This window comes from Neodiprion pinetum, chromosome 3 (genome assembly GCF_021155775.2).
Source record: "Neodiprion pinetum isolate iyNeoPine1 chromosome 3, iyNeoPine1.2, whole genome shotgun sequence".
In the NCBI taxonomy this organism is placed as follows: domain Eukaryota; kingdom Metazoa; phylum Arthropoda; class Insecta; order Hymenoptera; family Diprionidae; genus Neodiprion; species Neodiprion pinetum.
The window spans coordinates 22,801,551-22,824,220 of NC_060234.1; the positions used below are offsets into that span (position 1 = coordinate 22,801,551).

General features: G+C 38.5%; 1 protein-coding gene and 1 long non-coding RNA gene across 3 annotated transcripts; one reads left to right on the forward strand and one right to left on the reverse strand.

Annotated features, from left to right (window-relative positions):
- Window positions 1–659: 659 nt before the first annotated feature.
- LOC138190527 (uncharacterized) lies at window positions 660–3,518 on the reverse strand. The gene is made up of 2 exons (XR_011176533.1): window positions 3,389–3,518; window positions 660–3,306 (listed from the first exon to the last, which is right to left on the reverse strand). It is a non-coding gene; the product is annotated as an uncharacterized lncRNA (long non-coding RNA).
- Window positions 3,477–10,817, forward strand: LOC124214899 (ATP-dependent RNA helicase p62-like). 2 transcript variants are annotated; one of them, XR_006882224.2, is made up of 6 exons: window positions 3,477–3,593; window positions 5,447–6,487; window positions 6,700–6,878; window positions 7,029–7,088; window positions 8,243–8,723; window positions 9,015–9,545. XR_006882224.2 is itself a non-coding variant. In XM_046617646.2 (6 exons), coding segments are annotated over exons 1-6 (1,632 nt in total). In that variant the 5' UTR covers window positions 3,477–3,591; the 3' UTR covers window positions 10,128–10,817. The 2 variants fall into 2 exon arrangements, 1 of the variants encoding a protein (XP_046473602.1); XM_046617646.2 differs by lacking the exons at window positions 8,243–8,723; window positions 9,015–9,545 and adding exons at window positions 9,669–9,914; window positions 10,024–10,817.
- Window positions 10,818–22,670: the final 11,853 nt, after the last annotated feature.

The window sequence follows — 22,670 nt, forward strand, 5'->3', positions numbered from 1 at the left end:
GATTTTTACTAAGCTATCACATACATTTCTAACAAGTTCCTTGTAATTTGAACATATATCATGTAACTCATTAACGTTCTACTAATGTCTCCTATTCACTTCGAAAAATACTTCTTTTATGCAATTCTGCAAAATTCGTTAACTCCGTTTGCGGGTATCTGCAGAAATACTTCAATAGATCAGAATCTTGTCTCAGAAAAGACCAATGGATTGTTGGAAACTTCTTGAAACTTCTGAAAGGTCTTACAATCTTTCATCTGTGTTTTTTTGACAGATATATCGTAGATAATTGATGAGAATTTGATTATTAAGAACCCGAAAAATCCATCTTCAGATAATATCAGTCGTTAGTTTCTGATATCCTATAAACAGTATTATCACACAATTGTATCTTCTGGGTAATATTATTATTAGGGGTTACCGGAAAAGTGCTAAAATTACGCATAAAATGGTATCGACTTTGTCGGAAATACGTATTTACAAATTCGTAAATTCCTTCAGTCAACACGGGCACTGCCATAAATGTATAATCAAGTGGACAATTATCTGGGCCGCTTGATAATAAACTTTTGAACAATCTTGGATTTGGGGGGGGGTCAGCGGACAGAGACGCAATCCAACCAGATAATATGAGTAGAAGTTGAAAAAAGGAACCTTGATCATCTTTAAATTTATTTTAATTACATTTGTGATAATGATTGCCTGAGATCTATCGGGGTTTGTTACAGCATGGACTCAAACATTAGTAACAATCGAGTCTTAGCTAATTTCCAAAAAATATTTACATGTATTTTTTTGTGTAGAAAGGTCTTAGTTTTCCACTGAAAATAAACTGTATTTTCAAAGACCACGGAAATCTAACGTCAGTTAAGAAACTATTTTTACATGTCAGCTGCATTTTCTGTCGGAATGAAGATGAGCATTGACTGAAGATACATATCTCTCTATCTAATAAAAAAGTTTCAAACAAATGAACGTAGAAAAAGATTATAATAACAATAGTATACGCATGAAGTTGGCGGTGGGGTGAGATCCCGAAAACAAAACAAAAAGCATCTAGCAAACCCTTTGACAGCTGTCATCGGCTGTTTATGACAGTCTTTGACAAATATCTTTATAGGTATCTGTTTCTGACGCGCAAAAAATGAACATGCAAACGAAAATTATCACGATGATTCCCGACAGGAATTGTCTTTTTCGCGCGTTGGCGTATTGTGTATACGGCACTCAAGATCGACACGCAGAGGTGAGACTGAGTATCGTTTCAAATATAGTGGATAATTGGTCTACATTTGCGGGTTTTATTACAGGTAATGAGTCAAACGGTGCTGTGATTAGGTGACCTGGTGATTACAAATCACATGTGAATAAAAATGCAATATATGCAGCTGCGGATATTTTTAAGATATGTTTAATCGTGTATCGCGAAGAACAAATTCATCCACACCGGATCGGATCACAAAATGGAACACAATTCTCGCTACTCTTCACCGGCGACGGAGACAGTGCACACTTTGATGTCTTGCAGAACCAAAATAAAATTCAGATAGTGAGTAATAAGTATGAAAAGTAACAATCAAATAATAGTAAATCTAAATATATCACCAAACAGTCAAAAGGACAGCCAGGATTTACGATGACAATGGAGAAAGGAGGAGTTTCAAGCAGCAGACAAGGCGATGAAGATGGTGGATGGTCGGAAGTATCACAAAAGAAAGAGGAAAATAAAATTGTAAGTGCGAAGAACCAAATAAGCCATAGAATAATATCCACCAAATATTCGTATAACCAGGAAAGAGGACGACCAGGATCGATGTTGACCACAAGAGAAAGAGGTGTTTTACGGAGTGAACAGCAACATAAATATAGAGAAAAAAAATATATAAAGAAGGTGATTTTGGAGAATAACGGGCAGAGCGGTAGCAAAAATAATTCAGCAAGTCAAGGAGATAGACAGATATCAATAGAGAAGGAACACCAATTTTCAACCAACGAATGGAAGCTTAGATTGATGAAAAAAAGAAAAGTAAGCACAGAAGGAATTGAAGTGGACAGCAAGTGCAGGACCTGTCATCAAATCAACATGAAGGAATTCGCCTGTCTACTAGACAATGCGTAAGGAAATAGTGAGGCGCGCAGCGCCGAGTGCCCGAGGCGCGTAGCGCCGAGATGGGGTTGGCGCGCGAAGCGCGCAGGGGCGAAGCCCCTAGTTATTATTATCTTCAGTTAACGATACGAGTCAAGTAATAAAAATATGTACAGCAATTACATAAGGAACATATTACATAGGAACTAGTATGTATCTCCATCCTTTGATTAAACTTCTCTGACTATGTCTCCCATCCTTTGAATCAAGAAAAGGTTTCTAACTCTGTTAACAGTAAACCTGGTGCATGTTTATTGTGCATCAATGTAGGTAACATTATTTTTTTCGATCCGATGGAGTTAGATTGACATTGCTGAATTTGTCCAAATGAATTTGCGTAGTTGAAAAGTATGCGGCGTCCAGACAGGGTTATATGAGAATTTTAGTCTGTTTCCGTTCGACATTCCATAGGCATAATAATATTCGACTCTGCATTATCTGGGCACACGCAGCGTGCGATGGTAACATCAGTTCTTGTCTTTACGTACCGACCGCTTGCTGGATTAAGTTACGCGTGCAACATAGGACGCAGAGGGCACTGCTTGACGATGAATTTATCCTTAGACCATACAAAAAGAATTTATCCCATCCATTTTAGACTACGAAAAGTCCGATCAGTCATCATATATCTTCAGTCAGCGTTTCTTGTATTTTCCGAGAATTTAAAAATTCTTTGATCTTGGCGATTCTCAAAATCTATTCATTCGAAGAGATCGTGTATCCTTATAATCTTTATTCCTACATGGGTACACAGATCTAAGGTTAGATGATTTAAATACAGATCAGTGAACCCGTCTCAACGGCATGTAAATTATAATAGTTTGGAATAGGCTATTTCTATGCTGTACACCCTGATACCGGATACTTACTCCAAGCAGCTCCAAGTACATAAGCTCTGTGCCTTGTACAGGCTGCATACTTTCAGAGCCGCTTTCAGTACTCTATCCTTTTACTTCTATGTCCTATCCTCCCACGTGAATCAATATGTGTTGCGCTTGGTGCGGCTAACGGTTGCGCAGATGGTCAGGGATTCGCAGTTCGCTGTCTCTGCGCACGCCGGTGGCTCCCTTCCTTCACCCGTTCGCCACCTCTACTTCGATTTTCCCGTAGCCGGGTGACTCACTTCCGGCATCTGCCTAGCCCGTTCTTTCCGTCCCTAGCTACGGCAGAGGTAAGTCACATTTTCCTTGTTCTCCAACTCATTAAACATTTTGGTAGTCGTTGATTCGGAATATATCTTACTGTGTGTAGCGACGATTTTACATATCCAAGAACAATTTGGATCATTGTTATTGATTTATCATTCCTTTTTTGTCTTCTTAATCATTTCCAGAATATCAATCGCCGAGCTAACGAAAGCAAAGCAAGCTACACTTGCAGAGAAAAAAAGTTGCACCAACACCATTACCGGGGACAAAGGAAGCAGTTCACTTTATTAAACTATCATGTGAGTATTCACTAATATATTATTTGCGTTCTATCTGCTCGGATATATGCATCAGTCGCTATTTATCCAGGTTTTTTTTTTCTTCCCACCGGATATTGAAATCTGTCCCCGACATAGGTATTTCATGTCTGGCTTTGTGTGCTCGTGGATGGCACGTGTAAAGAGCGCACACGCGTACTTATCGATCACCATGCATACACATGCCAGTATCGCGACAGACGGACGGTTACGTCAGAACTCCGGCATCAAGGATGCGGACGCGTTAATTATTTATCGCGGTATTAACCTCGATGAAAATTTGCCAACGCGTGACTGTCGCAAAATGGCGTCCTTTTCGTAACTTGTAGAACTGTGTTGCTAAGTATAGAAAATGGCGGCTCATGATTTAACTGTCTAGAATAAAATTGAATACGGACCACTTTTTTCGATTTTTTTTTTCGTCAGTTCATTCTTTCACTTCGTTGTACACACGTACCACGACTTGCGCTACCTTGTCTCAATCTACATATTCATTGATATGATTTTCTTGAAATTAAGCTAAGGCTTTCAACCAATTACAACTACATTAAATGATTAGTTCTACACATAGGTTACATGACTCGTTATTTTATCGTTGGTAGACTTAAGAAATTTTAATGATCCAGTCAGGAACGTTGAATTGAATATTATCGCAAGTGAAGTACTTGGATAAATATTGTTCTTGAATGCTTTTCTGTCAATCTACTTCAATAAATTTTCTTGTTATAATCGTTTTACTTCAAATTCAAAATTTTAATTGTCAATTGCACGTAGTAAATTTCAGACGTTGAATTCAAATCACGTTTTCTGACTGGCATGAAACTGTACAATGGCGTCTAAGCTTTAGTAAACTTAAATTGACTGAGCTGTGTTTGTAGGTAAGACTTAATGCAGTCTCACATCATATGTGCATACAAAAAATCGCAATAGACAGAGAAACACGAAATAGTTAAGGAATTTCACAAATACAAAAAAGTCCGGAATCAGTCTTTCCTTGTTATAACCCGCTCGGTGTAGAGAGAGACAAAAACCAAAGATTGACTAAAATTAGCCCTGAAAATAAATGATTTAACTGAAGAAAAAATGATTCCAGTTTCTATATTTTTAATTATTGTTTAAGAAAGTAATTCTTGGGTTTTGAAAGTTCATATTGTATCACTGCCTTGATTATTCAATGTCAGACTGTATTTTACGATTTTTTGCAGGCCAATTAGATCGTTTCGCACTTTGAGAAATGATAGTGTCTGCAATTGTGTTTGTTGGTTGGTTCAAAAACATTTGAAAATAGATGTGAAAATATAAAGAACATGCAATTAAAATAACAGTAGCCTATTGTAACCTTCAATTGATTGAGAATCTGCTGTAATTATGGTTAGTTTTTTCATACTTTGTCAAGCCAATCCACCAGCACGATCATAAGCCTCATCATTTGAAAAAATTTGAAGAGATTTTATTACTTACAAAAAGTATCACTGTTCTTAGCGGAGTTCTGCTATCTCCTTGAGTGCTTCAAAATAATTCTAAAATTGTAAAGCAGTGATGTTATTAAAAACTATCGTTATATTAACTCTATCAAGTTCAACCTTATGGGGATTATACCAATTCAATTTAACATGTGTTTATCCTCTCATTTTGGCATGACTCTACTTGGTATCTCGGTAGAGCATGAATGCTTATGGGAGGTACATTAAACAAGAGTGAGCTATGCCTTCGGTGTCCACACTTTGACGTCTGGATCCCATCCTCAATGTTCACTACAAAATAATCTTGAAACTAAATTATTGCGTCTTACTCTTGCTGATTCGTATAAAAACAAATGTATCGTCACTGTTCAGGACTTACGGAGGATCTTCAGGTGGATACCGTAGTAGCGGAGGCCGTGGGGGAAGCAGTCAGAGGTCTGGTTATGGCAGCAGTAGCGGCGGTGGAAGTGGAGGTAGTAGTGGGCGTTTCAGCAGCCGTGGAGGTGGTGGCGGAAGTCGTGGAGGTCGCGGCGGCGGTGGAGGGGGCAGTTTAAGAAAGCCAAACTGGGACTACGAAAACTTGAAGCCATTCAAGAAAGACTTTTATGTGCCGCATGTAAATGTGCAGAACCGTCACCCACGCGAAGTTGAAGCTTATAGAGCAGATAAGCAAATCACACTAAAAGGCGATGCTCTGCCGAACCCCATCCAATTCTTTGAGGAGGGTAATTTCCCAGATTATGTCATGACTGGAATCAGGAAACAGGGATTTTCCGAGCCAACTGCCATCCAAGCTCAGGGCTGGCCTATTGCTATGTCTGGACGCAATATGGTAGGCATTGCTCAAACGGGATCAGGAAAAACTCTTGGGTACATTTTGCCTGCTATTGTTCATATCAACAATCAGCAGCCCCTAAATCGAGGCGATGGACCAATTGCGCTGATCCTCGCACCAACCAGAGAACTTGCCCAGCAAATTCAAACTGTCGCAAGCGACTTTGGGTCTCTTTCTTATGTTCGAAACACCTGCATCTTTGGTGGGGCGCCCAAGGGAGGCCAGGCGAGAGATCTGGAGCGTGGAGTTGAGATCTGTATTGCTACTCCAGGTCGATTGATCGATTTTCTTGAGAGAGGAACTACGAACCTGCGCAGATGCACTTACTTGGTATTAGACGAAGCTGACAGAATGCTTGACATGGGTTTTGAACCTCAGATCAGAAAAATCATTGAACAGATCAGACCAGACAGGCAGGTCCTAATGTGGTCAGCCACATGGCCAAAAGAAGTGCGCAACCTTGCTGAAGAATATCTCACCGACTACACACAGCTGAACATCGGATCCCTCACTCTATCTGCTAACCACAATATTCTACAAATAATCGACGTATGTCAGGAGCATGAAAAGGAAACCAAGTGAGTTTCTCGTTATAATCCTTTAGAAATATAAATTATACGAAGTTCCGAAATTTAATGATGAAAAGAGTTGATGAACTGCTGTGATTTTTATACACACACCATTATAAATACCTCTAAGAAGAACTGAATATACTCGGAAAACAACATGTGGATTTTCATGAATGGTGGATTACTCTTAATAATTAATATTGGTTTATCACTCATTCCAGATTGGGTAGCTTGTTACAAGAGATCGGCAATGTCAACGACGACGGTGGAAAAACCATCATTTTCGTAGAGACTAAAAAGAAAGTAGAAAATATCACCAGAAGCATTCGCCGCTATGGATGGCCAGCAGTTTGCATGCATGGTGACAAATCTCAACAAGAACGTGATTATGTTCTCAGAGGTAATTAATCTTAGTTTCATTTCATCATTTGAGTCCAAACAATCACTGACTGCTTTCTAAATATTCTAATTCCATAATTCGCAACATTCGTTATATTTTTGGCTCGTGGGATAACATTGCTTCAATTTCAATAAATTTTTTTCTTTACAGAATTCCGAAACAAGAAGGGGTCCATACTCGTAGCAACAGACGTTGCTGCTCGTGGTCTAGGTAAGTTGTTCAAAGTAATTATTTCGAATACACTGATTCCGTAATTTTAGGTAAACTGATAGCGTGCATATTTTCTTACATGCGTTTAAGTTCGTTGTACCACAACACAGACTAGAGAGCGAAACTATTATTTGAATAGGGTTAGCGGGTGGCGAAGTAGCACAGACTGGTTATATGAAGTGATGCCTCACTGTTTAGTATTTGGAGTAATATTTTACAGATATTTCAAACTTTTATTAACGGGTGCACTTATTCCTCAATGGAAATGGCAGGTGAACAATGTTCGAATGAGGATTTTATCATTACTATGGAGGGTAGAGGTAAGGAGGACTATTTCTGTGTATCAGAAGTGTCTGTAAAGTAGAGGCAAATTAAGATGGCATTACTGCAGTAAAGGTTCCACAAAGTACCAATCACATTGAATCGTAATTGCTAAGCGCCAATCTGATTGTGACCCTTATTGCTTATAAGCGCCATTCTGGTGACTTATTGAATTACTATTTGCTGTTTTTTGGCGGACACTTTTTCAGTTCAAAACCGATATGCGATAATTATTCTTACCTCTACCCTCCATAATCATTCGTTAAAATATATAAGTGTGTAAACCGAATTGAACTCTAGGATGGTGAAAAGGCTCTCCTATAGGATTGATTATTAAATATTAATTGATAATGTTAGTATCTATAATGCACCCATAGTTACTTAATCAACTAAAATCAATTTTTCTTGTGTTAGCTATATTCATGTAATATCCGAGTAGTAAATTCAATTGAGATCCTCATTGGCGCTGATTCATACTTGCCAGGTACATTAAATCTACCAGGTTTACAATAATTTTCTCAACCTTCACTTGGTTCTCGGGGTTCAGTAGGTACCACATCACTTTCTTGTCAATCAATGACTTACGAGAAATACGTGATTGATCACTTTATGCAATCTATCTAAGAACGTCTATCTGCGCAACATATTAGCTCTTCAAGCTAAGACTGTTTTGAACGGCCTTGGGTCAGATTGAGAAAAGTATTACTTAGAACATTTGGTTTGCGAATCTTGTTTTTGTATACTTGGTTAAATATAACAATAGAATATTTTAATTATAAGAGTGAGCATCTGAGAATTTATGTTAATCAGTCTGGTTGTCCCTTTTGTTTCAGAGGCACATGGTGCACAGATTGTTTTGAGTGTACATTGAACGAAAAAAAAAGCAAAGAAACAAAACTGACTGTAACTCACTCACTGTCTGTGCTCTAGAGCTATATATGCAACTAAATATATAGATGACGTACTTGCACAATGTCGATTGTGTAATAATTGTACGTAATGTGCCTCTGTGTACTTACTGCCTGTGTACCACACGCGAGTATTGAGAGTGGTGGTGCGCGGGCGAAATCGTGCTGGCTGGCTACGTATCAATTGGGTTTTACCTACCTGCGGTAGAACCAACAGAGATAAGCTCTCTGGAGTAGCCAACGTTCAGCCAACGCGAGACAACAAACTATTGATTTTGCTACTATCGCTACTCTGTGGAAATATGTAGGACAAGAAATTTGTGATTTGAACACTTGCATTCAAGAGTAATACCAGAGCGACGCCGAATGCGCAGGGATGCCGAATGCAATGTTCAACATTTTACGGGTTTGTATTTTCACAATGCAGCTTAACACACATTCACACTTATCAAGTTTTACCTACTAATTGGGTTCTATATCTGAGGCAGATACATTTTATAAATGGAAATTTTAATTCAACGACTTGCATAAATTTCGATTTTACTATTTTTTTTTTTTTAACATCTCGATTTAGGCTCATTTTAAAATCTAATAAGGTTTTGTACTGAAAACCTGAGTGTTTAATTTTGTTCTGAACATTGACACTACTTTTGTGCAATCTGAAATAGTAATTGCTGTTATCTTGTTGCAAATATAGCATGACTGTCGTTGATGATTTTCAAGTATCTGTCCATCGTTAAGGCCCGAAGTATTATGAGTATCCTGCTCACTCACATGGACATGGCAAAAGTAAAAAGTAATAAACAAATCATACGTGTTAAAAAAAATTCCCAAAATGTATCAGGCGTCGAGATGTCATGTCTATGCAGTGTGAATGATATGTGTGAATTACAGCTGAATGTAAATTTTTCTATAAATTCCGTACGTGGTTTATTACTTCGCGTTAGCTTAAGATGTAATTATCTTGTGTAATATTTTTTTTTTCATACTCCTGAGTCGTATTTTACAATTATTTTTAAATAGATTTTTTTTCGTTTGCAAACATAAAATTTTTGATTGCATATTTATAGCTATCACTTGACGTTACTTTGACAGAAAGAAAAAGTAATTAAAATTGAAAGCTTATATGTTGCATCTTCATTCGGCACCTGATGATAACATGATGGCTTTTGTCATGTCTGTTGTCGAGTATGTATTATGTCTGCTGCTTAATAAACAACACTCTCAACCTGCTTGTTTGATTTATTTCGAAATGAAGAAATGATAATAACCGTACATTTCACTTTGTCAAACAACTAGTGCAGGGAATTTCAATGTATTGAGATTGATTACAATTAAATTAATTCTTTAGATGTTGACGACGTTAAGTACGTGATCAATTTCGACTACCCGTCATCTTCTGAAGACTACATTCATAGAATCGGCAGAACTGGACGTTCTCAAAGCACAGGCACCAGCTACGCCTTCTTCACACCACAAAACAGCCGACAGGCTAAAGACTTAGTCAACGTTCTCCAAGAAGCCAACCAAGTCATAAATCCCAAACTCACCGAGATGGCTTCGCGGGGTGGCGGCGGCGGAGGCTATGGAGGAAGAAGTTAGTATTGCAATACTAAGAGTAAAGTCTCATTTTGTTTCTGCATCGAGTAGTTGATTTCGTTATATATTTGTTTATTTATTCATTTATTCTTTCACTTGTGTTTCAGATCGTTGGGGCTACGGAGGTGGCCGTGGTAGAGAAAACAATTTTTCTGGATCACACAAACGATTTGATTCCGGTCGCAGTAACGGATACGGAAGTTATAATTGATATTAATTAACTTAGCTGCTGGCCGTATGCTGCGCAGAAATCGACCGTTATTTGGGAGGTTTGGCATAACTGACAACACTTGATCTGTGATTTATCTAAAACTAACGTAAGATCGTTGATTCCGGTCGGTCAGTAACCAAGACTTGCCAGTTTGACGCTCGGCCAATTTTATCCATTGGAAACCCATTTGAAATTGACACATTTTTTTTATTTCTTTATTTTCCTTTTTTCCCCCCTCATGTTGTTAGTAGAACAAAAATATGTTCTCTAATGAATTTAGACACTTTATATATTATTTAAAACATCAATGTTCTATCGTGTTCTATTAATTCTTAAGTGAGCCGAGTGAGGCACGGACCATAACTCACACTTCAGTATTCATTCCAAAAATATGGAATGGCCCTTATAAATGAATTTCTGAGAAGTGACAGAGTTTCAAGATTATGCTGGATAACTGTCAGTTCTTCAGATGAGTTCGTATACGAATGCGTTTCGAAGTTTGAACACATGCTGATTGTCACAATGCGGACAAAGATAAAAAAAAAAAATAACAGCGATCAGAGAGTTGCTATGTCGTAGGAAAATTGAATTATTTTATTTAGTCATTTCTTTGTCTGAATGAACAATGTTTATTCATACATTATTGTATGACACGTCTTGAGTACAACTGAATAAAACTAAGAAAATCTACAGCTGTTCACCGCTTATTCAATTGAAACACCTGCCACCTTTCTCTATTTGTAGCGTCATACCGGTTTATTACGAGTATAAGTCGACCCCCAATTCTGAGCGATCCATGTACGATATTCATATATATGATCCATTTACGAGTAATACGTGATGCATATTGTAAATTTTATAATTTTCCAGGCGACAAACTAGATTATCTACAATAATACGTCTATAATATGAAAATAGAACAATTATTCATTTCGAAATGGGATTCTATTCGACACGCGCTCGATGTATTCCATAACATTATTATTCGTAATTATTCCAACAACTTTTCATTTGTTCTCTCGATATTGAATTTTCGTAGGCATAGAATCGAACACTGTTTTAGCTTAGTTTATTCGCAAGTGTTGTATCTACGTTGGGTAGGAAAGCAGAATTGTTTTTCGTAAAGTGTTCGTATGAAAAATAATTCAGAGTTGCTGCAATACATCACGGACGCGCTAATTTTGATCGAGATGAAACGGATGCTCCGTATATGAGACAGTATTTAACACAGCGTCCTGATTTAAAGACCTAAAAAGGTGATTGTCGGCGATTTTTCTTTTTTTTTTTTTACGGGGAGAGATAGAACGAAGCTTCTTAAAACTTCGAGTGTATTCTAACTCACATTTGAAAGGTACGAGCAAAAACTTTTATCATCCAACTGTCGCAGAACGGCAGCGTTATTAGCTAACCCGTTAACTGAAGAGTACATCTTCCTGTTGGTCCTACGCTCTTTTCGCTGCGTTTTTTGAGTTCCTGAGGGTCCAATTGGTCAGGTAAGGGTCATTCGAATCGAATCTGAGACCAAAAATTTTCGGCTCCAAAAATGGAAAAAAAGTAAGGCTTTGTATTTTTGGCGAAAATTTTCGCGATTTTGAGAAGTGCCGGAATAGATTCTTTCCTGCACTATTCTGACGTAATTCTGCGAGAGAAATCGATTGGGCGCAGTCCCAATACGCTGCGTCCAACGCATCGAAAGTTACAGCCAAAAAACGAGAACCTGTGTTTTCGACATTTTTCAGCAGGTGATTTTTCGCTCGCTATTTCTCTCCTGTTGGTCCTACGCTTTTTTCGCTGCGTTTTTCGAGTTCCTGAGGGTCCGATTGGTCAGGTAAGGGTCATTCGAATCGAATCTGAGACCAAAAATTTTCGGCTCCAAAAATGAAAAAAAAGTAAGGCTAACCCCTTTGTATTTTTGGCGAAAATTTTCGCGATTTTGAAAAGTGCCGGGATAAATGCTTTCATGCACTATTCCGACGTAATTTTGCGGGAGAAATCGATTGGGCGCATTCCCAATACGCTGCGATCAACGCATCGAAAGTTACAGCCAAAAAACAAAACCTGTGATTATATGAATCCTTACGTAATGTTTTTGACGTGTTCTTATACTGAAAATATTTATTGCTATTCCAGGTACAACCCGAGGTGGTTATCGGTGGTTGTTCGAGGTGGTTGGCGATTGTTGGAGGTGGTCGGAGGTGGACGAGGAGGAGGACGAACGGAACTGAGTCTCAAAGTCCTGTTGACATAAAAGCAGCTATTCGATAGAAATTATAGTTTATAGTTTACACAGCCCATTGCATGATATTTCATTATAAATACGTATGTTTCAATGTATTTAGGAATAATTTATCAAATATACAGAGCTCATGTGCAAATAATATGTAAAATATAATAAATGAATTGATTCGACCGCAGTTTGATGTCTTCATTAGAGCTTTAACAATAAATTTAAGCTTTGTTACTTCTTTTATTTTATTATGGATAATCAAAAACATTTCCGACTATTCGTGCTGTGGAAGGATGGGGATTAAACCAAATGTAGCAAAAGATTAGAAACAGTGTATGTAGAGTACGTGTATTTTTCTAATAATGCAAATAGAATAGAATACCACGCCTTGCGAATTAGCTTTCCAGACAGAGATGAATGATGAATTTTAAGGACTGCATTATCGTTGTTGAATACTCTATGCCTCATGGGAAAAGAAAATCTGTAACGATAAAATTGATGCACCGGATCATCGTCGACTTTAACTTTTGAAATGTCCTACCATTTTCGAACGCCTCCTACGTCCCCCTGCCACCTCCGACCATCAATGGCCACTTTCGACCACCCCCTATCACCTTCTGCCAGCGCCGACCACCTCCTACCATTTCCGAACACCTCCAACCATCCTATTTACCTATATTACTAGATTAGCTATGATATGAAAAGAGCAGAATTATTCATTTCGAAATGGGATTCTATTCGACGCGCGCTCGATGTATTCCATAACATCAGTATTCATAATTATTTCAACAACTTTTCATTTGCTCTCTCGATCTTGAATTTTCATAGGCATAGAATCGAAACGTTGTTTTAGCTGGTCGCAAGTGTTGTATCTACGTTGGGTAGGAAAGCAGAATTGTTTTTCGAAAGGTGTTCGTATGGAAAAAAAATCAGAGTAGCTGTAATACATCACGGACGCGCTAATTTTGATCGAGATGAAACGGATGCTCCGTGTATGAGACAGTATTTAACGCTGCGTAGTGATTTAGAGACCTAGAAAGGTGATAGGGAGAGAAAGAACGACGCTTCTTAACACTTCGAGTGTATTTTAACACACATTTGAAAGATACGAGCGAAATTTTTGATCAACCAACCGTCGCAGAACGGCAGCGTTATTAGCCGACCCGTTCACTGAAGAATATATCTTCAGTCAACGGCTGACCATCGAAGGGCCTGGCCGCTTGAGTCTGGAATCGGCAGGAGAGATAAAGTGTGTATTTCTTGTATGAAATGTGAAACCTAAAATCATTATACATCATATCATATCATCATACATCATACATCGTACATCATAGATCATACATCATACATCATACATCATACATCGTACATCATACATCATCATACATAGTATTAAAGGTCGAAACCAAAGTTTGGAAGTCGGATGTTCAGAAAGTGACGTCACCAATTCAAAATCAGCTAGCCGAATTCCTCAGTCGGGAAACAACCGCGCAGTAGAGCGGACGTATGAGAGTCGCGCTCCGCAAATTTCGAGTACCGGGTTCTCAACCTCCCGGATCTCGCGCTTCGGGTCCGCTACGTATTTCGAGTAACGGGTTCTCAACCTCCCGGATCCCGCGCTTCGGGTCCGCTACGCGGTGAAACTCGACTTCCAGGATAAGCGCTCCGTGGCTCCTCGTTCATGTTTACAATAAATTATTTCAATTCGTTTTTCGCGCAACCCCAAATTCGGTAGCTGTCAGTCCGCTAATAAAATTTCTCGACTTCCAGGATAAGCGCTCCGTGGTTCCTGGTTCATGTTTACAATAAATTATTTCAATTCGTTTTTCGCGCAAGCCGAAATTCAGTAGCTGTCAGTCCGCTATTAAAATTTCTCGACTTCCAGGATAAGCGCTCCGTGGTTCCTGGTTCATGTTTACAATAAATTATTTCAATTCGTTTTTCGCGCAAGCCGAAATTCAGTAGCTGTCAGTCCGCTAATAAAATTTCTCGACTTCCAGGATAAGCGCTCCGTGGTTCCTGGTTCATGTTTACAATAAATTATTTCAATTCGTTTTTCGCGCAACCCCAAATTCGGTAGCTGTCAGTCCGCTAACAAAATTTCTCGACTTCCAGGATAAGCGCTCCGTGGCTCCTCGTTCATGTTTACAATAAATTATTTGAATTCGCTTTTCGCGCAAGCCCAAATTCAGTAGCTGTCAGTGCGCTAATAAAATTTCTATAACTTTATAACCTTCTCATAATCTTTCTGGTACATTATATCGATAAAAAATTATATCAAACCTTACACATTATTTTTGATTTGTTCTCACGCTGAAAATATTTATTAGTATTCGAGGTATAACTCGAGGTGGTTGGCGGTTTTCGTTGGAGGTGGTTAGGGGTGGTTGTGGGTAATCTCGGTGATTCAGGAAGAGGGGGACGAGGATTTGTGCTCGGTGAGTAAAACACTTTTATAATATTCGATGGCAATTATTATTATATTTTATCTAAAATATTTCAAACTAGTCATGTTTACATTAAATTATTTCAATTCATTTTTCGCGCAAGCACATATTCATTAGCTATGAGTAAGCTTATACAATTTATTATATTATTAATTAATTAATGAATATTCTTATAATATTTAATGGCAATTGTAATTATGTTGTATTCAAAATTTTTCAAACTTGTCATGCTTACAATAAATTATTTCAATTCGTTTTTCGCGCAAGCACAAATTCAGTAGCTATGAATAAGCTTATACAATTTATTATATTATTAATTGATTAATTAATCAATTACTCAATTATATTAATCCTTATACAATATTTTCGATGTGTTCTTATACTGAAAATATTTATTACTATTCAAGGTATAACCTGAGGTGGTTGAAGGTGGTCGGAGGTGGACGAGGAGGACGAGGATTTGTGCTGGGTGAGTAAAACACTTTTATAATATTTGATGGCAATTGTAATTATATTTCATCTGAAATATTACAAACTTGTCACGTTTACAATAAATTATTTCAATTCATTTTTCGTGCAAGCACATATTCAGTGGCTATGAATAATCTTATACAATTTATTACATTATTAATTGATTAATTAATATTCCTTTAATATTTGATGGCAATTGTAATTATATTTCATCTGAAATATTACAAACTTGTCACGTTTACAATAAATCATTTCAATTCATTTTTCGTGCAAGCACATATTCAGTAGCTATGAATAATCTTATACAATTTATTACATTATTAATTAATTAATTAATATTCCTATAATATTTGATGGCAATTGTAATTATATTTCATCTGAAATATTACAAACTTGTCACGTTTACAATAAATTATTTCAATTCATTTTTCGTGCAAGCACATATTCAGTAGCTATGAATAATCTTATACAATTTATTACATTATTAATTAATTAATTAATATTCCTATAATATTTGATGGCAATTGTAATTATATTTCATCTGAAATATTACAAACTTGTCACGTTTACAACAAATTATTTCAATTCATTTTTCGTGCAAGCACATATTCAGTAGCTGTGAATAATCTTGTACAATTCATTATATTATTAATTAATTGATTAATTACATTAATCCTTACACAATATTTTTGATGTGTTCCTATACTAAAAATATTCATTACTATTCCAGGTATTACCCGAGGTGGTCGGAGGTGGACGAGGAGGAGGACGAGCTGGACGAGGAGGAGGACCAGGTGGACGAGGAGGAGGACGAGGTGGACGAGGAGGAGGCGGGGTGGGCCGTGGGAGAGGACCTCTCCTCTCCTCAGAGGAGGGGAGGGGGAGGGGCAGGGAAGGGGGAGAGGTGGGCGGGGAGGGGAAAGGGAAGGGAAGGGATGGGGGAGAGGTGGGCGGGGAGGGGAAAGGGAAGGGAAGGGAAGGGGAGGGGGAGGGGGGCGGGGGAGGGAGGGAGGGAGGGAGAGAGGGAGGGAGGGAGGGCGGGGGGGCGGCCGGGGGGGTGTACTGCTCTATTAACTCTAACGGGCTCGCATTGACATCCGTCCTCCACTCTCCCCCGCCCGCCCGCCCGCCCTCCCTCCCTCTCTCCCTCCCTCCCTCCCTCCCTCCCTCCCTCCCGCCCCCGCCCCCTCCCCCTCCCCTTCCCTTCCCTTCCCTTTCCCCTCCCCGCCCACCTCTCCCCCATCCCTTCCCTTCCCTTTCCCCTCCCCGCCCACCTCTCCCCCTTCCCTGCCCCTCCCCCTCCCCTCCTCTGAGGAGAGGAGAGGTCCTCTCCCACGGCCCACCCCGCCTCCTCCTCGTCCACCTCGTCCTCCTCCTCGTCCACCTGGTCCTCCTCCTCGTCCAGCTCGTCCTCCTCCTCGTCCACCTCCGACCACCTCGGGTAATACCTGGAATAGTAATGAATATTTTTAGTATAGGAACACATCAAAAATATTGTGTAAGGATTAATGTAATTAATCAATTAATTAATAATATAATGAATTGTACAAGATTATTCACAGCTACTGAATATGTGCTTGCACGAAAAATGAATTGAAATAATTTGTTGTAAACGTGACAAGTTTGTAATATTTCAGATGAAATATAATTACAATTGCCATCAAATATTATAGGAATATTAATTAATTAATTAATAATGTAATAAATTGTATAAGATTATTCATAGCTACTGAATATGTGCTTGCACGAAAAATGAATTGAAATAATTTATTGTAAACGTGACAAGTTTGTAATATTTCAGATGAAATATAATTACAATTGCCATCAAATATTATAGGAATATTAATTAATTAATTAATAATGTAATAAATTGTATAAGATTATTCATAGCTACTGAATATGTGCTTGCACGAAAAATGAATTGAAATGATTTATTGTAAACGTGACAAGTTTGTAATATTTCAGATGAAATATAATTACAATTGCCATCAAATATTAAAGGAATATTAATTAATCAATTAATAATGTAATAAATTGTATAAGATTATTCATAGCCACTGAATATGTGCTTGCACGAAAAATGAATTGAAATAATTTATTGTAAACGTGACAAGTTTGTAATATTTCAGATGAAATATAATTACAATTGCCATCAAATATTATAAAAGTGTTTTACTCACCCAGCACAAATCCTCGTCCTCCTCGTCCACCTCCGACCACCTTCAACCACCTCAGGTTATACCTTGAATAGTAATAAATATTTTCAGTATAAGAACACATCGAAAATATTGTATAAGGATTAATATAATTGAGTAATTGATTAATTAATCAATTAATAATATAATAAATTGTATAAGCTTATTCATAGCTACTGAATTTGTGCTTGCGCGAAAAACGAATTGAAATAATTTATTGTAAGCATGACAAGTTTGAAAAATTTTGAATACAACATAATTACAATTGCCATTAAATATTATAAGAATATTCATTAATTAATTAATAATATAATAAATTGTATAAGCTTACTCATAGCTAATGAATATGTGCTTGCGCGAAAAATGAATTGAAATAATTTAATGTAAACATGACTAGTTTGAAATATTTTAGATAAAATATAATTATAATTGCCATCGAATATTATAAAAGTGTTTTACTCACCGAGCACAAATCCTCGTCCCCCTCTTCCTGAATCACCGAGATTACCCACAACCACCCCTAACCACCTCCAACGAAAACCGCCAACCACCTCGAGTTATACCTCGAATACTAATAAATATTTTCAGCGTGAGAACAAATCAAAAATAATGTGTAAGGTTTGATATAATTTTTTATCGATATAATGTACCAGAAAGATTATGAGAAGGTTATAAAGTTATAGAAATTTTATTAGCGCACTGACAGCTACTGAATTTGGGCTTGCGCGAAAAGCGAATTCAAATAATTTATTGTAAACATGAACGAGGAGCCACGGAGCGCTTATCCTGGAAGTCGAGAAATTTTGTTAGCGGACTGACAGCTACCGAATTTGGGGTTGCGCGAAAAACGAATTGAAATAATTTATTGTAAACATGAACCAGGAACCACGGAGCGCTTATCCTGGAAGTCGAGAAATTTTATTAGCGGACTGACAGCTACTGAATTTCGGCTTGCGCGAAAAACGAATTGAAATAATTTATTGTAAACATGAACCAGGAACCACGGAGCGCTTATCCTGGAAGTCGAGAAATTTTATTAGCGGACTGACAGCTACTGAATTTCGGCTTGCGCGAAAAACGAATTGAAATAATTTATTGTAAACATGAACGAGGAGCCACGGAGCGCTTATCCTGGAAGTCGAGAAATTTTGTTAGCGGACTGACAGCTACCGAATTTGGGGTTGCGCGAAAAACGAATTGAAATAATTTATTGTAAACATGAACCAGGAACCACGGAGCGCTTATCCTGGAAGTCGAGAAATTTTATTAGCGGACTGACAGCTACTGAATTTCGGCTTGCGCGGAAAACGAATTGAAATAATTTATTGTAAACATGAACGAGGAGCCACGGAGCGCTTATCCTGGAAGTCGAGAAATTTTGTTAGCGGACTGACAGCTACCGAATTTGGGGTTGCGCGAAAAACGAATTGAAATAATTTATTGTAAACATGAACCAGGAACCACGGAGCGCTTATCCTGGAAGTCGAGAAATTTTATTAGCGGACTGACAGCTACTGAATTTCGGCTTGCGCGAAAAACGAATTGAAATAATTTATTGTAAACATGAACCAGGAACCACGGAGCGCTTATCCTGGAAGTCGAGAAATTTTAATAGCGGACTGACAGCTACTGAATTTCGGCTTGCGCGAAAAACGAATTGAAATAATTTATTGTAAACATGAACCAGGAACCACGGAGCGCTTATCCTGGAAGTCGAGAAATTTTATTAGCGGACTGACAGCTACCGAATTTGGGGTTGCGCGAAAAACGAATTGAAATAATTTATTGTAAACATGAACGAGGAGCCACGGAGCGCTTATCCTGGAAGTCGAGTTTCACCGCGTAGCGGACCCGAAGCGCGGGATCCGGGAGGTTGAGAACCCGTTACTCGAAATACGTAGCGGACCCGAAGCGCGAGATCCGGGAGGTTGAGAACCCGGTACTCGAAATTTGCGGAGCGCGACTCTCATACGTCCGCTCTACTGCGCGGTTGTTTCCCGACTGAGGAATTCGGCTAGCTGATTTTGAATTGGTGACGTCACTTTCTGAACATCCGACTTCCAAACTTTGGTTTCGACCTTTAATACTATGTATGATGATGTATGATGTACGATGTATGATGTATGATGTATGATGTATGATCTATGATGTACGATGTATGATGTATGATGATATGATATGATGTATAATGATTTTAGGTTTCACATTTCATACAAGAAATACACACTTTATCTCTCCTGCCGATTCCAGACTCAAGCGGCCAGGCCCTTCGATGGTCAGCCGTTGACTGAAGATATATTCTTCAGTGAACGGGTCGGCTAATAACGCTGCCGTTCTGCGACGGTTGGTTGATCAAAAATTTCGCTCGTATCTTTCAAATGTGTGTTAAAATACACTCGAAGTGTTAAGAAGCGTCGTTCTTTCTCTCCCTATCACCTTTCTAGGTCTCTAAATCACTACGCAGCGTTAAATACTGTCTCATACACGGAGCATCCGTTTCATCTCGATCAAAATTAGCGCGTCCGTGATGTATTACAGCTACTCTGATTTTTTTTCCATACGAACACCTTTCGAAAAACAATTCTGCTTTCCTACCCAACGTAGATACAACACTTGCGACCAGCTAAAACAACGTTTCGATTCTATGCCTATGAAAATTCAAGATCGAGAGAGCAAATGAAAAGTTGTTGAAATAATTATGAATACTGATGTTATGGAATACATCGAGCGCGCGTCGAATAGAATCCCATTTCGAAATGAATAATTCTGCTCTTTTCATATCATAGCTAATCTAGTAATATAGGTAAATAGGATGGTTGGAGGTGTTCGGAAATGGTAGGAGGTGGTCGGCGCTGGCAGAAGGTGATAGGGGGTGGTCGAAAGTGGCCATTGATGGTCGGAGGTGGCAGGGGGACGTAGGAGGCGTTCGAAAATGGTAGGACATTTCAAAAGTTAAAGTCGACGATGATCCGGTGCATCAATTTTATCGTTACAGATTTTCTTTTCCCATGAGGCATAGAGTATTCAACAACGATAATGCAGTCCTTAAAATTCATCATTCATCTCTGTCTGGAAAGCTAATTCGCAAGGCGTGGTATTCTATTCTATTTGCATTATTAGAAAAATACCCGTACTCTACATACACTGTTTCTAATCTTTTGCTACATTTGGTTTAATCCCCATCCTTCCACAGCACGAATAGTCGGAAATGTTTTTGATTATCCATAATAAAATAAAAGAAGTAACAAAGCTTAAATTTATTGTTAAAGCTCTAATGAAGACATCAAACTGCGGTCGAATCAATTCATTTATTATATTTTACATATTATTTGCACATGAGCTCTGTATATTTGATAAATTATTCCTAAATACATTGAAACATACGTATTTATAATGAAATATCATGCAATGGGCTGTGTAAACTATAAACTATAATTTCTATCGAATAGCTGCTTTTATATCAACAGGGCTTTGAGACTCAGTTCCGTTCGTCCTCCTCCTCGTCCACCTCCGACCACCTCCAACAATCGCCAACCACCTCGAACAACCACCGATAACCACCTCGGGTTGTACCTGGAATAGCAATAAATATTTTCAGTATAAGAACACGTCAAAAACATTACGTAAGGATTCATATAATCACAGGTTTTGTTTTTTGGCTGTAACTTTCGATGCGTTGATCGCAGCGTATTGGGAATGCGCCCAATCGATTTCTCCCGCAAAATCACGTCGGAATAGTGCATGAAAGCATTTATCCCGGCACTTTTCAAAATCGCGAAAATTTTCGCCAAAAATACAAAGGGGTTAGCCTTACTTTTTTTTCATTTTTGGAGCCGAAAATTTTTGGTCTCAGATTCGATTCGAATGACCCTTACCTGACCAATCGGACCCTCAGGAACTCGAAAAACGCAGCGAAAAAAGCGTAGGACCAACAGGAGAGAAATAGCGAGCGAAAAATCACCTGCTGAAAAATGTCGAAAACACAGGTTCTCGTTTTTTGGCTGTAACTTTCGATGCGTTGGACGCAGCGTATTGGGACTGCGCCCAATCGATTTCTCTCGCAGAATTACGTCAGAATAGTGCAGGAAAGAATTTATTCCAGCACTTTTCAAAATCGCGAAAATTTTCGCAAAGAATGCAAAGGGGTTAGCCTTACTTTTTCTTCATTTTTCGAGCGAATTATTTTGGTCTCCGATTCAATTTAAATGACCCTTACCTGACCAATTAGACCCCTAGGAACTCAGAAAACGCGGCAAAAAGAACGTGGGACCAAGAGGAGAGAAACGGCGAGCAAAAAAGCAACTGATGAAAAATGTCGAAATTTCAGGTTCTCGTTTTTCGGCTGTAACTTTCGATGCGTTGATCGCAGCGTATTGGGACTGCGCCCAATCGATTTCTCTCGCAGAATTACGTCAAAATAGTGCAGGAAAGAATTTATTCCAGCACTTTTCAAAATCGCGAAAATTTTCGCAAAGAATGCAAAGGGGTTAGCCTTACTTTTTCTTCATTTTTCGAGCGAATTATTTTGGTCTCCGATTCAATTTAAATGACCCTTACCTGACCAATTAGACCCCTAGGAACTCAGAAAACGCGGCAAAAAGAACGTGGGACCAAGAGGAGAGAAACGGCGAGCAAAAAAGCAACTGATGAAAAATGTCGAAATTTCAGGTTCTCGTTTTTCGGCTGTAACTTTCGATGCGTTGATCGCAGCGTATTGGGACTGCGCCCAATCGATTTCTCTCGCAGAATTACGTCAAAATAGTGCAGGAAAGAATTTATTCCAGCACTTTTCAAAATCGCAAAAATTTTCGCAAAAAATGCAAAGGGCCTTACTTTTTCTTCATTTTTCGAGCGAAAATTTCAGGTCTCAGATTCGATTTGTAAGACCCTTTCCTGACTAATTGGACCCCCAGGAACTCGGACAACGCAGCGAAAGGAGCGTGGGATCAACAGGAGAGAAGATACGAGGAAAAAAGCACCTGCTGAAAAATGTCGGAAACACAGGTTATCGTTTTTTGGCTGTAACTTTCGATGCGTTGATCGTAGCGTATTGGGACTGCGCTCAATCGACTTTTTCCGCAAAATCACATCGAAATAGTGCATGAAAGAATTTATTCCGGCACTTTTCAAAAAATTTTCGTCAAAAATACAAAGGGGTTAGCCTTACTATCGGATGAAGAATATAAAGACAGTTGCCCTCATG